This window comes from Tachysurus fulvidraco, chromosome 22, assembly GCF_022655615.1.
Source record: "Tachysurus fulvidraco isolate hzauxx_2018 chromosome 22, HZAU_PFXX_2.0, whole genome shotgun sequence".
Classification (NCBI taxonomy): Eukaryota; Metazoa; Chordata; class Actinopteri; order Siluriformes; family Bagridae; genus Tachysurus; species Tachysurus fulvidraco.
In genome coordinates, this window is record NC_062539.1 from 3,384,509 (window position 1) to 3,400,652 (window position 16,144).

Below are 16,144 nucleotides of genomic sequence, written 5' to 3' on the forward strand. Positions count from 1 at the left end.
ATCACAACTACATCCTTACATGAATTTATTCATCTATCCATTCAGTTTTCTACCCATTAATCAATGACTCACCATGGGTCCAGGTAGGCCTGGTGGGCCAGGTTTACCACTGGGGCAATCACAGCCCTCCACAGGACGAGATCGATCGGTAAGACACTAAAAATGTGTGACATGGATTAAAAGCAACACCCCCAAAATAAATTCCTTATAAGTATGATATATCTGTAGACTGGAGACTCACCCTGTCATCCTTCTGTAAAAGACATAAGGGGAAGATAGAAAGTGAATTAAGTTGTAGTGAAGTAAGTTGTGTTAAACGCTGTAGGTAAACAGTGAACATGGTCTTACCACCGAGAAGATCTCGCATGCTGTCTCTCGCTCGCTCTGCAGAGGATCACAGTAGAGCCGCAGCTTTTGCAAGTCGATCTAAGGAGGAGACCAGATTACATTTACGGCATTTAGCAGACACCCTTATCCAGAGTGACTTACAACTGTGTTAAGGGCCTTGCTCAGGGGCCCAGCAGTGGCAGCTTGGTGGACCTGGGGTTCAAACCCATGACCTTCCGATCAGTAGCCCAACACCTTAACCACTGAGCTACCACATTCCCAGAGCATTCCATTAGATTCCATTATAATGTTGCCAGATCCACAGTTAATACAGCTGACGTATACCAGGAGTGGGGTTTGAAACCACGAGGACATTCATCCATTGGATCTTAAGTCCAACGCCTTAACCACTCAGCCATCCTGGTGTTCCCCAGCTTAGCTTAGCTTACCTTTAAGCTAAGCCAAGATTAGCTTAAAGGCTAATGGGGTTAACAGTCATTGAACATAGGGCATAAACAGACTGATATCGATTGATTTTGCTGCCTTTTTAGTGGCTTTGTTTAAATCAGGGAATTGTTTAAATTGGGGGACTACCCAAATGAATGTGCACAATGCTAACAAAGAATAAGTTATAGTAGCACAATACAGTAGCTCGTATTAGGATATATATATAACAAGTATATTTGGTCCAGATGCATTTGAAAAAACAAGATGTTTAGCATGTAGAGCTAAATATTCATGGAACCACCTACTGGAACAGTGGTTTCTATGTTGACTTTTTTAGCCACTTGTGTCATCCCATTGATGTAGATGGGGACAGCTCCATCCAAAAGCTGCTCCTCGACGTATATGTCATCTACAAAACAAGTGACACGTTTGGGCCTCACCAGCAACTTCAGCTGGTGCCAGTCTGTGTCAAAAAGCCTCTGTAGTAGATAGAAAAGTGGACAGAGTGAGTTGCATTGCATAATAGATCAGATATGTGTTCAGACGTTTTTGTGAAATCTGACAGACCTTAATGCCTCGGTCATTAAATATGACAGTCTGCTCTTTCTTCATTGTGCTGGTACTGGTAAAGGTGACTGACTTGTCTAGGCCATTTAAGGTCACCGCGACTTGCCTGACACCTTCTTCAGACAACACTCTCCAGAGGTCAAACTTCATGCGGTGAACTGGGCTCTTCACCCGCAAAGTGGCCACAAACACATACGAAGGAGGCAGGCCTTCTGGAAAGATCTCTCTATGAAGGACAGAATGAATTTCAGTCAATATGAGTCAGCATTAACTATATATGTAGACAGCTCTACAAGTCCAGTGTGCTGGCTGTTACCTGGTGCTGCGTGAAAGGTTCAAGCGAGGGTTCAGGAGGTAAGCAGCTTCCGATATGAGAGATCCCTGGACCTTTTTAGCTACCACCTCAATCCCCATCATGCTCATAAGGTCAAATCCTTTCTGTCCATTGACGGTACCAGGGATCCTCAAATGACACACCGACTCTGGGAGTGAAACAAACGAGATTAGTTACTTCACAGTTCTGTGGTAGGTTCAAAGATGAAGGTTGTATATTAGTCATGTATACAGTATAGTGTAGTACAGTACAGCAAATTACTGTACATTTCTTTGCATATCACCCAGAAGCTGGACTCAGGGTACAAGGCCAGCTAATATAGGGCTCACTGGAGGTGATGGGGTTTGACACTTGACAACATGGATCGATCCCATGACATTCTGTGCAGACACTGAACTCTAATCTTAACCAATGAGCAGTGACTTCCCATGTAATTGTTGCAACTGATGACTTAAAATATATATCACCTAAAACTCAACCCAGGATTCAAAGTCAGGCCAAGTGTTTGTTCCATTTAAGTTATTAATCAAAGTATCAGAAAACTGAAAGCCTCTGAAATCCTGGTTCAGATGCACGGGGAGCTAGAATGAAACAAATATTCGGCTGAAGGACTGTCCCAGAAGACAATTAAAAAAACTTCTTCAAATACTATAATTTGAAATGAATTAACTTCATTGTGCTGTTAAAGCTATTAAGGTAATTGTTGCACTGCTTGAAGACACGCGTAAAAATAAGAGGACACAAAATATAAATCATTCATCATCAGCCTTTCATCATCCTTCCCATACAAACACACATCCCTAAACAGTGTTTGAGGCGGGTACCATCATTTCCAAATCACCCTTAACAGCTCATCCTGACGATTAGATGGTGTATGGCCTCAGAAACCCTTGAAGCCAAAAACAACTCAATTGTTGGTCATCTCTCTCTCTCTCTCTCTCTATCTCTCTCTCTCTCTCTCTCTCTCTCTCTCTCTCTCTCTCTCTCTCTCTCTCTCTCTCTCTCTCTCTCTCTCTCTCTCTCTCTCTCTCTCTCTCTCTCTCTCTCTCTCTATCTCTCTCTCTCTCTCTCTCTCTCTCTCTCTCTCTCTCTCTCTCTCTCTCTCTCTCTCTCTCTCAGAAATGACCCAGTGGAGCTTGACTCACCCTCACAAAGTTTCTGCTCCATCACATCCTTTATATTCCCAATGGAGGTGTAGTCCTCTGCATGCAGCACATAAGTGGAAGCAGGTTTGTTGGCCATAGATACCAGTTCAGCATTGGTGATATCATCTCCTACACCCACAGCAAACAGGACAATGTTCTGTGCTTTGGCCTCCATTGCTGGATCCACCACATCGTCTTGAGATCGACCGTCCGTCAGAACCACAGCAATGCGATTCCTGGTAGTCTTTGTGGTGTGGTTTATAGCTGAGAACACATGGTCAGTGGCGAATTTAATGGCGCGGCCTGTCTGGGTTTTCCCACCAAGGTAAGAGATTGCAGCGATGTCCCTCAGAAGGGTCTGAGTGTCCTGGTGCTTCCCAAGCGGGATCTCCAGCCGTGGCGTATCGCTGTACTGAACCACAGCCACCTGAGTGTGTTGGGAGCTCACGTCAAAGCCACTGGTGATGTTGATGAGCCAGCGCTTGGCTGTGTTGAAGTCAGCAATGCCAAGACTTGACGAGCCATCGATGATGTACACCAAGTCATTGGATGTGGTGCTACAACCTGCAAGTCCAGCAAAACCTTTGTCCAGAGGTGTATATGTACAATGGGTTTCCAAAAAAGATCAAGGCAAATATGGCAAGCAAAGCATACGGTCAAATCACATACCAATAGTGGGGGAAAAAATCGATAGAATTTCACCATATGGGAAACAAAGTAATAATGTGGATTACAAGTATGCATAGAAAATATTAGTTGAAGCAATATAGTAACAAACCGGCTTGACTGTCCTCCTGATCATGTCCTTTGGTGTGGGTCAGGAACAGACAGATAATTAACGATTCCAAATAACATTTCCTCATTATAGGTCAATGGGGTCTGGCAAAAGGGAAGAATTCCTGTATGTAAAAGGATAGACATGAGTCATCGACTGGTATTACCTCCAAAGATCAGTCTGCAAAAGCATGTAAAAAAATAAATAAATAAATAAAAACATCTTTACATCAATCTGGAAATCTAAATTGAGACCAATCCCTACAGCAGTTTATCAGAGAACCCCAGACAATCCTTCATTTTGCTCTCTCCAGTAGCTCAATACACCTGTACCAGGTAGTCAGTGCTCTTTTGTTGGGAGTGAACAAAAGTATGGACACTTCGAAGTGTTTATATTTTTACTACTCACAGCTATCTCATCTACTCTTCTGCACTTTAGAGAACTTTCGCTGAGAAACAGCTCCATGTTTTCTGAGATAAATCAACCTGAGTAGTAGACCACCATTACTCACCCTCTTTTTTAAGGACTCTGCAAATCACTGGAACTTCCTAGAAGAGTATCTAAAAGTTTAGAGCAGCTGTGCTCATCATGGACACAAGTCACTGTGCAGACGTGCAGTGGGATGGAAAGAGGGATGCAGGAGTGTGTTTATAGCTACGCAGACAGTGACGTATAACCTCAGTGCTCTGAATGAGAGGGTGAGAGGGCTCCGAGAGAGAGAGAGAGAGAGAGAGAGAGAGAGAGAGAGAGAGAGAGAGAGAGAGAGAGAGAGAGAGAGAGAGAGAGAGAGAGAGAGAGAGAAAGGGAGGAGTGTGTGTTCAGCCCCTCCACAAAAACCACCTTCAAAGAAAGGCTACACGCTTTCAAGACACAAATAGTACAACCAACACGGCCTACTGTCAACTATTTGGTGCAGCCTATTAAGATCAGTCCTATCTTAGGATGTTCTTTTACTCTTCAGAAAAGGACAATGCTCTTGTTCTTCCCCAGACACGATGTTGGACTAAAACAAAATATTTGCACAAGTTTAGGCTGAATACATTAACACAGATGTCGGCTACTTACATTTACTCAAGGTAAGCGTTAAAATGTACCGACCGCCGCAGTGCTCTCGGCCAGCGAGGTTCTGAATGAAAAGGTATGTTTACAGGATAAGGTGCAGACGGGGTGGATATGGATAATACAGACAGCGTAAACCACAAAAAGGAGACGAGGTGGGACGGACTGGGAAGTGCTATTTAAAACAGTTCCCCCTTCCCCATGTTTATTTACACATCCAAAGACCTGCACTCGAATCCTCTATTCAAACAAAGTTTTATTAGCACGGCTATTTCAAATCAAAGGTGGGCTTACTGGTGGTGAAAACCACACTGAAATTTTCAGGTGGGAAACTGAGACAGATAGAGACGAGTCATTTGAGGTAAAGGTGAGGGTCTGTGATTATTATATTTATAAGCTAGTTTGACTAGTCAATTAAATCGAATCCATTTAAACCAAACATTTGCTCAAAAACAAGAGGAGGCATAAATAATCCAATTGAATCTAATGATAATTTTAATAAAATGCCAGGAATAACAATTAAAATATATAATTAAATATCCAGCCTTCCATTTTCTATAATTGAGCTTATTCCGGGGGACTCGGGGGACAAGGTGCGGGACACCCACCCACACCTACCCACACACACACATACCCACACTCATTCACACACTACAGATAATATAGAGATGCCAGTCAGTCGATAATTCATGCTCTGAAGATTCCAATATTTCAATCCTGAGCTCAGGTGCCTGTCTTGTTGGAGTTTCTGTCTCATGTTCACATGGGTTTCTTTTGGGATCTCAGGTTTCCTCACACACCTCAAAAAACATGCCGGTTGGACTGTCTGTGATAAAGACCTTACTATGTCACCACATCATCACAAGATTAAACAGTCGATGCAGGTTGGGGGATGTCCAGGACCTATAATGTAACTTGCAGTTCTGTAGTTTGTAGGTGTGATTTTACACACAAGAAATATAATATTGAATGCTTAATATAACTTAATATGACCACAAAATGATTAAAGTGACTGACTACAATGTGCTGAATATCATCTCTAACATCTTTCTCTCTCTCACAAACACACAAAGATCTATGTTTACATGACAAACAAATATACATGACATCATGGTAGAATTAGCTGTAATTAAAAACATTTTAGCTTTATGAATGTATGAATGCAGCTGTTTCTGCTTTCCGCTGTAAAGAAATAATAAAATTTTCAAAGGTGATTCATGTCATAAGAGTGTTATTGTGACTGAACCAATGTTTCCTAATTAAGACCCTCTGCTCCTGTAGTACCTTCTGTCCTGGACATTTCTACTTGATTCACAAGATCAAGGAGAGAAACAGATACAAATACGAGTACGAATGTGAAGCGCTAGGCTTGAGACTGCATGCAGGAGGTGAGTCTATCATGATAAAAAAAGCAAAACAAACAAACAAACAGTGGCCTAAATATGATGCTCAAATTAAGACCATGTTCATTAACAGAAAATAGCATGTACTAACAAATATGGTATCCTCATGAGCAGGATTTAAAACACACATACACAGACACATATACACACATACACACATATACACATACACATACACACACACACACACACACAGACACACACACACACACACACACACACCTTAAGATGAGAACAATTGTGAAGTGAAGAGGCAACTACAGTAGGGTCAATATGCGTTGCTGTTTATGATTCTTCAATAAAGATTCTTTTGGTAGTTTAGGTTCCATGACTTTATCTCTGATGTCATAAAAAGGTTTCATTTAGTGCACTAATCAGCTAATAAAGTGTACTTCCTCAGGTGAAGTGGGTTTGTTAGAGCATGAAAAAAACACTAACAGGGGCTCTTCAGGATCTGTGCATTAGGAGAAAGATATGATTCCTTCTATAACGAGTCTTCAGAAATAAGGTAATATTTTCAGGCAGATTTAAAGTCCAGCTGCGATGCAACGTCGCCCCCTGGTGGACACAATTAATGCAAAGTTAAACATAGTGTCATAGTGTAACATTTTAATTAATTTGTTAGTTAATTGATTAACTAACAAATAAATAAATAAATAAATAAATAAATAAATAAATATTATCTACCAAATCTGAATTATGAATGATTTAATGATTGTACATCAGAGGCGCCAACATTTGTGGATTAGTCCAGTGATCCTGCTTTTAAGCTCTTCATTCATTCATTAATTTTCTACAGCTTATCCGAACTACCTCGGGTCACGGGGAGCCTGTGCCTATCTCAGGTGTCATTGGGCATCAAGGCAGGATACACCCTGGACAGAGTGCCAACCCATCACAGGGCACACACACTCTCTCATTCACTCACACACACACACACACACACTACGGACAATTTTCCAGAGATGCCAATCAACCTACCATGTATGTCTTTGGACCGGGGAGGAAACCGCAGTACCCGGAGGAAACCCCCGAGGCACGGGGAGAACATGCAAACTCCACACACACAAGGCGGAGGTGGGACTCGAACCCCCAACCCTGGAGGTGTGAGGCGTACGTGCTAACCACTAAGCCACTGTGCCCCACGCTTTTAAGCTCTTGCTATAGCAAAACACACAAGCAAGCTTTTCTTTTAATACTGAAATATAATTGTCAGTAAAGACCATTTGGTCTCCATATGCCAATTTGTTTTACCTTTAGCCCCGCCCACTGCTCACAAACACAAATGACGACACCTAAAATGTTACGTTTGAGGTATGGTTTTTTTTAAACATAAGATAAAATAGATTTTTTTCTAATGTAGGTCATTTTTTCTTCTTTATACCATCCTGATTGACCTGTAGCTCCACCCACGGCTCACATAAACCCAGTGTGCCCAATTGGCTACGCCTATTGCTCATTTTTATCAGGAATCCAGTTAGCACAGAGTTCTAATCTGTCCAATAGAAAGCAAGCATCCTGGGAGCAGATATTATCTGAGTATGTGATAAAACAAAAAATGTCAGTGACCAAATGGGTGAATTAAAGCAGGTGGAACTGATAACCTATGTGTGCAAATCAAATCAAACAGGAATCATCGTCCACGTTACCAAGGGCTGGTTCACCGGTTCCAGTTTACTGCCCTGTGATATAAAGGGCTTTCTAAACTTTTTCAAAGGACAGAAGGCTCAGAGGATTCATCTGTGCTGTCAGCAACGTACTCCGACTCACAGTCTTGATTTTATTCACGCTTGAACAAATTTGTTCCGCTTTGCAAGCTGTGATTGGTAAAGTCAGCAGAATTTGGACTAAGAGACGCAAGCTTGGGAAGTTTTCCTCACTGCACGTGTCAAAAACTTCTATTAAGGAAAGACACTGTCCTGATGACGATGATGTTTGTTGTAAAATTTGTGAAAATCAAACAACTCTGCATCTGAGACTTCAACACTATGGGATTTGCAGACAGGTCAAATGTTTTCTGTCCAGTTCATTCATTTGGGAGTCCAGAGTTTAATACCGGAGGGCACGCGGGTCGTCGGCACAGCGCACTCCTTTGGATTTCTCCAAGGACGAAGCTACGAACGAGTCGTCACGACTCTGGAGTTTTCGTTTCCTTGAAAATGAAACGTCTCACTTTTCAAATTTGTTTACGTGCGTTAGCTCATTTAACGCTGTCAAGATTTGTTCAAACCCACTGCGGCTCAAATTGGCAAGATTGTGCTTCAGGCACTAGATTGAATGGATGCATTTGTTCAGTGAGAGCGTCTTGCTTTGCAGGCCCTTGCTGGGGAAGTCAGACACCTCAAACATTTTGCAAGGCCACGAGGAGAAATGTAAATTTCTTGGTTTGAACTTGCTGAAGAAGGGACTGTGCCTCAAGCCCAGCCTGCCCTCCATTTCCAACATTTCCAAAACGATATCAAACAAAGTAAATATGTCAGTCACATGTTGATGTTGTTGCTGCCTATAAGCACCGCAGTCGAGTTCAAGAAGTGGCCGATCTGGATACATCTCTTTCTGGATCTCTATAAACCAAGCCTGTCTTTGTGAACCATGTATCAAGAACAAACCCAGCGACTTGATGGCTTCAAAAAAGTTCTGAAGTCTGGACATCCTTTCGAGACTTCACATAGCACAGAGATCAGACGATGTGAATGGCTGTGCACGTACAGTATACACATACAGGATCCTTTGCTCGTCAGACACTCCAGTGGCCCCGTCGAACCCGAAGCCTACACACAAACCAGGATCCAATTCAATAGGTTCCAAGATCTGCAGGATTTTCAAAGCGATCCCTTCTGCTGACGTGTCACCGGTCTCCACGAAGCCGCCGACTCTTTCTCGGATAGATGCCCTGCATAAATATCTGAGACACGTTGCCACGAGTTGGCGCTTGGACTGGTCTAAGCACTCATCAGCCAAAATGGCATAATATGTCGTCTCAGTGCTGTGTAGTTCCTGCTTTATGTGTCGTAGCAGCAGAGAGACCATGGCATCGATGAGATCCTTCTGTAGATCCTGTCCAGCCATATTCTTAATCTTAGGAACGGCACCAAATCTATTAATTCTGGGGTCATATTTACAGAAAAGCTGAAAGAGCTTGTGGAAGTTGCCCAGGTCATTTTCTTTGTGTTTGCACGATGTGATGTGTTGCTTTACACAAAACATGACAATGTTCAGGATGAACATTTGATATGAACCTTTGATATGATCTCGTTTTTTTTGGATCAATCCAGGAGTCACAGTGTGCGGATTCTCGAGCCGATTCGCATGAGAGAAATCGCATGTTGTGATTATTTGTTTTATAAATGTTAAAGGATTTGTTTGTACATCCATCTCTGCAGCTCTCTCGATGCTCAGCGTTCCCACGTCCTGTGTTAAGCAAAAACATCATGTGTTGCAACTGCTGTTAAATGCTGTTAAAAACGTTCTGGGGAAATAACATTAAATCATTAATACAATAATACATTAATAATCACACGTTTAAGTTTTGTAAATGTTAAAGGTTTTGTTTTTACATCCATTGCTGCATCTCTTTGGTCTGTTTACACATAACTTTCTGATTTGTTTGTTAATAAATCCATGCGAACTTTAACTATTTGAACTTGCAACGTTCCTGAGAATTAATATTATAACATATAATAATATTATATAATATAAATATTATACAATTAATAAAAGAAACTCAACACAAAGCTTTTACTGTTCCATAAACTACAGTTTAGTCATTTAGGGGAAATGTCAATAATGTTTTATTCTTTTGGACTGATCACAAATTCTTTATGGTTGCTCAATAAAAAAAAACTTTTTTTTAAAACTTAGGTTACGATTGTATTTGTGTTTACAAGAAACAGTAATATGCAAATCTCCCATATTTTAATCGGCATGAGGAAACAATTCTGTTTGTGTTTACAGTTTTATTCAGTGCTGCTTTAAGTGTGTAGACTTTCACATCTCTCAGCCACTAAAGTATATTCCTCTTCCTCCTCCTCCTCCTCTTCCTCCTCAGTGTTCTTGTTTTCACTGATAATGTTTAGCTAGCTGGACAGTCCGTGTTTCCCAGTTGCCTAGCAACAGCAGGCTTGTCGCGTGATTCACTAAATCGCGTTACGTCCAAAGTACGACTCGGTACGAACTTGGAGATTTTAGGACCCGGCGGTTGCTGTTGATCTACGAGTGGGAGGAGTTAAGCTTTTGATTGACACAGAGGCTCGGTTGAGCGAGTAATCTGGCGAAGTGACCACACTGAACTAGCGAGTCACGGTCGCTCCAACGGAAAGGAAGAGAAAGAAAACGAATCCCGGTTAAATTCCGACTCGATTCCGTGGCGAATGTATAGAAGTCAGTTGGCAGACGATCTCCGTGACCGATGCGCGATCAGCGGTAGGTGATAATGCTGAAGATGAGGCTGCCAGCGGCGGAGGGAGAAAACGACGCGGCCGACGGCGAGCGACGGGAAAATAACAGCGGCGCGCGCCGCTACGTCCCGTTGAACCCCGCGCTGGACACCGACGCGGGCCGCGGACCGACGCAGCTCGATAAGGAGGCGGTGTTTGAGTGGTTCGGCTTGCGGCTCAGTCCGGCTAAACGCGTGGAGTTCATGTGCGGGTTACTCCACATGTGTCAGCCGTTAGAACTACGATTCCTCGGCTCGTGTCTCGAAGACCTGGCGCGGAAAGACTTCCACATCCTGCGCGACGTCGAGGTCCGTGCGAACAACCCCGCCGACCTGCGACTCCTCACTGACGTCAGCGACCCGGTCGTGCTGTCGCGGCTGCTCGTGTGTGTCTCTCTGCTTGGGTCGAAGAACCGGGAGTGTGCGGCGATTCTGTACGGCACGCTGAGCCGGATCGACCTGCTGCACTGCTGCGGGGTCGGACTACATGTCCCGGAGTTAGGACCGGCTCCTCTGGAGCAGCTGGCGCTGCTGTTCGCCATGGCGTCGTTACACCCGGCGTTTACTTTCCACCAGAGGGAGGACGTGCGCGCGCAACTCGAGCGAGTGGACGCGTTACTGGAGGAGAGGAGCCTGAGTCACTGCGCATGCGCAACACAAACACTGGTAACTCGTACAGTAACGTTAAAGGAAAAGTCTATCCTGAAACGTTTTACACGTGTTTATTATACTGATAATCCGTGACGTTTTAAACGGTTGTCGTGCCGGTCTTAGGGTTGGTGTTGTATTCTCGTTATGCCCTTGAGAACATGTGTTTATGCCTCTCTGACGTCACAGGAGGACATTATAGGGATGTGATAAGTAGCCTAGTGGTTAAAGTGTTAGACTACTGACCAGAAGGTCGGTTAGTTCGAATCCCAGCTCCACCAAGCTGTCACTGCTGGTCCCCTGAGCGAGGCCCTTAACCCTCAGTTGTATAAACTGAAATAAATTGTATACCACGTCTGCTAAATGACAGAAATGTACATGTAATTATATGTTACGTTGCTTGATTTGACATCTGTGCCAACAGAAACGGAGTAGCGAAGACGTCGGTGCAAACGTCGGACGTCCCAGAATGCATTGCGGTTATACGAGACGACGAGCGCGATAGCTTCGACTGTGGTATTAGTATGAAAGATGAGGTGTAGGAAGCTTCTATTGAGCATAATGTATACATGAGATAAGGAGATAAGAGAGCTGGACTGATTAAAGGACTAGTGATTAAAGTGCCGCTGCATCGCTCTATCAGCAGGCAGTCGGGAATGTAGTTAAGGTTTTGATGAAAGACGTTGTAAACGTTGAATTTTCCGGATAAACTCAAAGATGAAATCGTACCAGTAAAAATGACAAGTGCTTCCTTGTTTCATTTTAGTGTCGATCCTCAGTGAACAGAGCTGTGTGTTTCAGAGGTATAACGATATAACGTGAACTTGATATCATGATACTCAGTCTGCTTTTTTTTACTGCTTCAATATTTAGCTAACGTGAGCTATATCTTGCTAACTGCGACTAATGCAACCAACGGTTCTGAATATAAGATTGATCATACAGCAAAAATGGCCATTTAAATCCCATTCTTCATTATGTTTAAGGTCATTTTATAAATCAGGTCTTTTTCCTTTTTGGGAACAACATCTTTTGTAAATGTTTTACAAAAATGTAAAAAAAAAGACATTTAAAACATTTAATAACAAAAATCATGGAATGTTAGTCGAGCAGCTGTGGAACATAATGAAGCAATTCCGTCTTTCCGCGGTCGTGCTCCCAGTGTCACCAACCTATTTTAGGCTTTTTACTGCTCTAACACACCTGACTTGACTCATCAGCTCATTAGCAGGTCCTTTGAGAAGTTAAAATAAGAGTGTGAGACCAGGGAAACGCTACAGGGAAGTCGACATCCATCGGAAAAACCTGCATTCTGGCTCCATGCTTTGGTTCGAGGAGTCAGGAGTTTCAGAAAAGGAAAACCTGTTTAAGGCACGAGAACTGGGGTGGATTAAAAGTCAAAACAAGACTTTTTCCTGTATAATCTAGGCCGTAATCTGTCAAACCAAGCATATGACCATACAACATAACGAAATAAACATAACACACATTAGGGTTATGTGATATCAGAGCTGGGTGATGAGATAATACCAATATTAATCAATGACTTCATAATCAGGATTTTCGCAGACTGGACCTTTAATTTATTTTTCCGAGAATGTTTCATTTTTCCGCCATCTTCCAGGTTAAATGTCCTGATGCAAGCAGAGTTCTATATTAATTCCCAATTACATCCTGTCCTCTTCTCTAAAATAAAACCAGCCTGGAAAACCGAACGCGTTTCTGAAACTTTCCGTCGTCGTCGTGATTGTCGTCACGAACCGAATCTCAAATCTAAACCCGTGACCTTACAGTACGTTCAACAGCAAATTGCAGATGTTTGTAAGTTTCAATGTATTGAGCAGTGACACTTTATATGTAGATATTTATATCTGTACTTTTTATACACTTGCACAAATGTTCTACCTCATGGTAAATCTGTGATTTGACCCAATTCAGGAATTTTCCGGGGCGTGTGTCGAGTAGACGGAGTTTCTTGAAATGTGTTGCTTTAGGAAAACCTTTGCTGAAATATCAACAGGAAGAAAAGCAAGAAGAAATCTCATTTTCTTTCAATTCTGACCATACAAATTGATTAGATTTGTCAAAGTAGATCGCACGTAGTGATTGTCTACGATTATCGTTTATTTCCCCCCAGGTTTGTTTGTTTAGCTACAACTACGGTTATGGCTTGTTTCCTCTCCTGAACTTTTCTTAGTGTTCCATGACCCCGCTATCAGATGACTGATTGAGGAGTTTCACATGACCTTACACATGCCGAGCAGCTGTCATTCATGCCCCTCGTTCGCTAGGTGTGGCACTGATAAACCCCGAGGCTTCCTATTGGTTAGCTCGGTGATCACGACTCACCTGAGTTTAGAAAAGGAAGTGCAGGTCAGCAGATTTAATCCTGTGTATGTCTGAGTACTGCAGTGCCTAATAGCCTTGATCTTCACTGTCCTAAACCTTTTCGCCATCGCCGTGACTGTCGTCATGAACCGAGTCTCAAATCTAAACCTGTTACCTCACTTTCGGAAGTATTTCCCATTCTAGAAAATCCTGGAGTCTTATTACACATAAAAAGCAGAAAATTTGGAAGGTTTGCAGGCTACGTAAGAGGTTTATAAATGCACCAGATGTATTAGGAAATCTGTCTTTTTATTTTTGCATCATGTACACAAGAGTTCAAGACAAAAAAAAAAAACAACAAAGAAAGGGCGCCGTGTTCGGCTTGCTCCTTACGTGATACATAAATCGGATTAGATTCGTATCAGTGTTGGATTAGTCTTAAGCCGAGTCCTTTCAAATGCTCGAGTGTCCGTATTGCTTTCCCTTACGACTTCACTTCGCATGCCTGGAGTTCAGAATGAAGCAGTGATTGTCCTGTCCTTCACTCTGACCTTTAGCTGATGTGGCTGTCCGGTTCAATTTGCCATGACATGGTGGATAAACCACCGAGGCCAAAGAGAGAAAGTGCCCCTGGATGTTAGCCTCTGTGTTTTTTGGCCAGTTATTTAAGCCACCCAGTGATTGTCGGTGATGTATGTTTGTTTGTTTATTTATTTATTTTATTTTTTATTTATCCTTGGTATTTTAGCTTTGTTGATGCTTTGTTAATTGACTTAATGGAATAAAGTGTAAAGAGATTTTAAAAGGTTTGCGTGTTACCAGTTCTGTACAATTGATCAACGATAACCTGGTCCAATACATTGTCCAATACATTGAGATTTCTTCTTGGTTTTCTTCCTGTTGAGATTTCAGCAAAGGTTTTCCAAAAGCAACACATTTCGAGAAACTCCGTTTACTCGACACACGCCCCGGAAAAATGATTGAATTGAGTCAAATCACAGATTTAGCATGAGGTAGAACATTTGTGCAAGCGTATAAAAAGTACAGATATAAATATCTACATATAAATAGAAAATGATCTAATATTTTATATGGAAATGGATGAAATTGGGTTTTATAATGGATTTTTTTTTTTTTTTTAAGTATGTTAGTCTTCTCAGCCTACTTTATTTTTCTTCAGCAGAGTCCGTTTTCCCGGCCGGACGAGCTCTGTCCGCACCCTGAGGGGAGCAGAACATGGTCGTCGTGTCCGCTCCAGCACCTCAGCAGCATGTCTCCGAGCCAAGGTACCGTCCGTCGTGAGTTTCCCTGCACTCGGTTGATATAACGTTTCCCATTCCTGAGTCAAGCAGCAGCAGAACTCTGAATCTGAGACGCTTTTCTTTCATGTTACAGTGGTGCACATCGAGAAGATCAAACTGAAGGAGATCTCCCTGGCAGGAGACAGCAGAGAGTACAGCTTTGAGGTAGGTCTGCAAAACATCATCCACAGCAAGCTGTCAGCTACTGCGTGTGTATGTGTGTGTGTGTGTGTGTGTGTGTGTGTGTGCGTGTTTGTTTGAGAGAGGGAGTCTAGGAACAGTTATGCTGACTCAATGCCACGAGAGACAAGAGCTTCAGTGGATTACCCTGCTTTAAGGACCTAACTCATTTTGCTCTGTTCAAACAAGGTTCACGAGATTTTCTTTAACTCTAAGTATTCTGAATATATTTGCATATAAACAAGCAGATTATTCTATACCGCTGTAGACAGTTAGCATAACGCTGCACGTTTGTTTTATACAGATCGAGCGGCATTACACCGTGTGCTTGTACTATAGCACAGAAAGATTTCTTTCATAATCAAAGAAAATCGGAGTCCAAAAAAAAACGAAGCGTTTTTATACTAAGTAGTATTTTATTCTCAATAAGCAAGAGTTAAGGGAGGGAGGGGGGGCACGGTGGCTTAGTGGTTAGCACGTTCGCCTCACACCTCCAGGGTTGGGGGTTCGATTCCCGCCTCCGCCTTGTGTGTGGGGAGTTTGCATGTTCTCCCCGTGCCTCGGGGGTTTCCTCCGGGTACTCCGGTTTCCTCCCCCGGTCCAAAGACATGCATGGTAGGTTGATTGGCATCTCTGGAAAATTGTCCGTAGTGTGTGTGTGTGTGTGTGTGTGTGTGTGAGTGAATGAGAGTGTGTGTGTGTGCCCTGTGATGGGTTGGCACTCCGTCCCGGGTGTATCCTGCCTCGATGCCCGATGACGCCTGAGATAGGCACAGGCTCTCCGTGACCCGAGAAGTTCTGATAAGCGGTAGAAAATGAATGAATAATCATGAGTTATTTTCAGCTACAATGCTACAGGCTTGTATTTACAGTGGATATAAAAGTTTAAGCGTTTACCCAAACAGATTTTTGTGAGAACTTTATTTGAGGAAAAAAAAAAAGTAAACACTTACGATAACCTGGTCCAATACATTGTTCAAAATGTGTGTAATAAGAGTCTATTGACTTGCCAAATCTTGATTTTTGACTTTTTTTAAAACTTCCTTACAAAAATGCTCCAGATCCATCAGATTACAAGGCGATCTGCTCTAAAAAAAAAAAAAACACTTCAAGTCATTTCTGGGATCTGTCTGAGGCCTTTGTAACTGGCGATCATCTCTCTCTCTCCCGCCAGTTGGATTTTGCATATATCACA

The 16,144-nt window shown here is 42.5% G+C and overlaps 2 protein-coding genes and 1 non-coding gene across 6 annotated transcripts in view; 1 reads left to right on the forward strand and 2 right to left on the reverse strand.

Annotated features, from left to right (window-relative positions):
* The window catches only part of si:ch211-106n13.3 (vWFA and Collagen domain-containing protein), a 32,929-nt gene extending 23,803 nt beyond the window's left edge, over positions 1–9,126 (reverse strand). Inside the window, exons 1-8 of the mRNA XM_027166125.2 lie at positions 8,841–9,126; positions 2,821–3,384; positions 1,658–1,823; positions 1,342–1,567; positions 1,080–1,253; positions 349–426; positions 242–253; positions 73–156 (exon numbers count right to left, since the gene is read on the reverse strand). Coding sequence (XP_027021926.2) covers positions 73–156; positions 242–253; positions 349–426; positions 1,080–1,253; positions 1,342–1,567; positions 1,658–1,823; positions 2,821–3,384; positions 8,841–9,126 — 1,590 coding nt within the window. The remainder of the gene's footprint in view (positions 1–72; positions 157–241; positions 254–348; positions 427–1,079; positions 1,254–1,341; positions 1,568–1,657; positions 1,824–2,820; positions 3,385–8,840) is intronic.
* trnal-uaa lies at positions 670–752 on the reverse strand. The gene has a single exon. It is a non-coding gene; the product is annotated as a tRNA-Leu (tRNA).
* A 1,036-nt stretch (positions 9,127–10,162) lies between the features above and the next one.
* zcchc2 (zinc finger, CCHC domain containing 2) overlaps positions 10,163–16,144 on the forward strand; it is a 28,966-nt gene continuing 22,984 nt past the window's right edge. For 3 of the 4 annotated variants that reach the window (XR_007139101.1, XM_047806321.1, XM_047806319.1), the window contains exons 1-3: positions 10,163–11,158; positions 14,649–14,754; positions 14,864–14,934. Coding sequence is in view for 3 of the 4 variants with exons in the window: in XM_047806321.1 (XP_047662277.1) it covers positions 10,490–11,158; positions 14,649–14,754; positions 14,864–14,934 (846 nt within the window). In the remaining variant the exon portion in view is untranslated. The remainder of the gene's footprint in view (positions 11,159–14,648; positions 14,755–14,863; positions 14,935–16,144) is intronic. The other variant, XM_047806320.1, reaches the window with a different exon arrangement.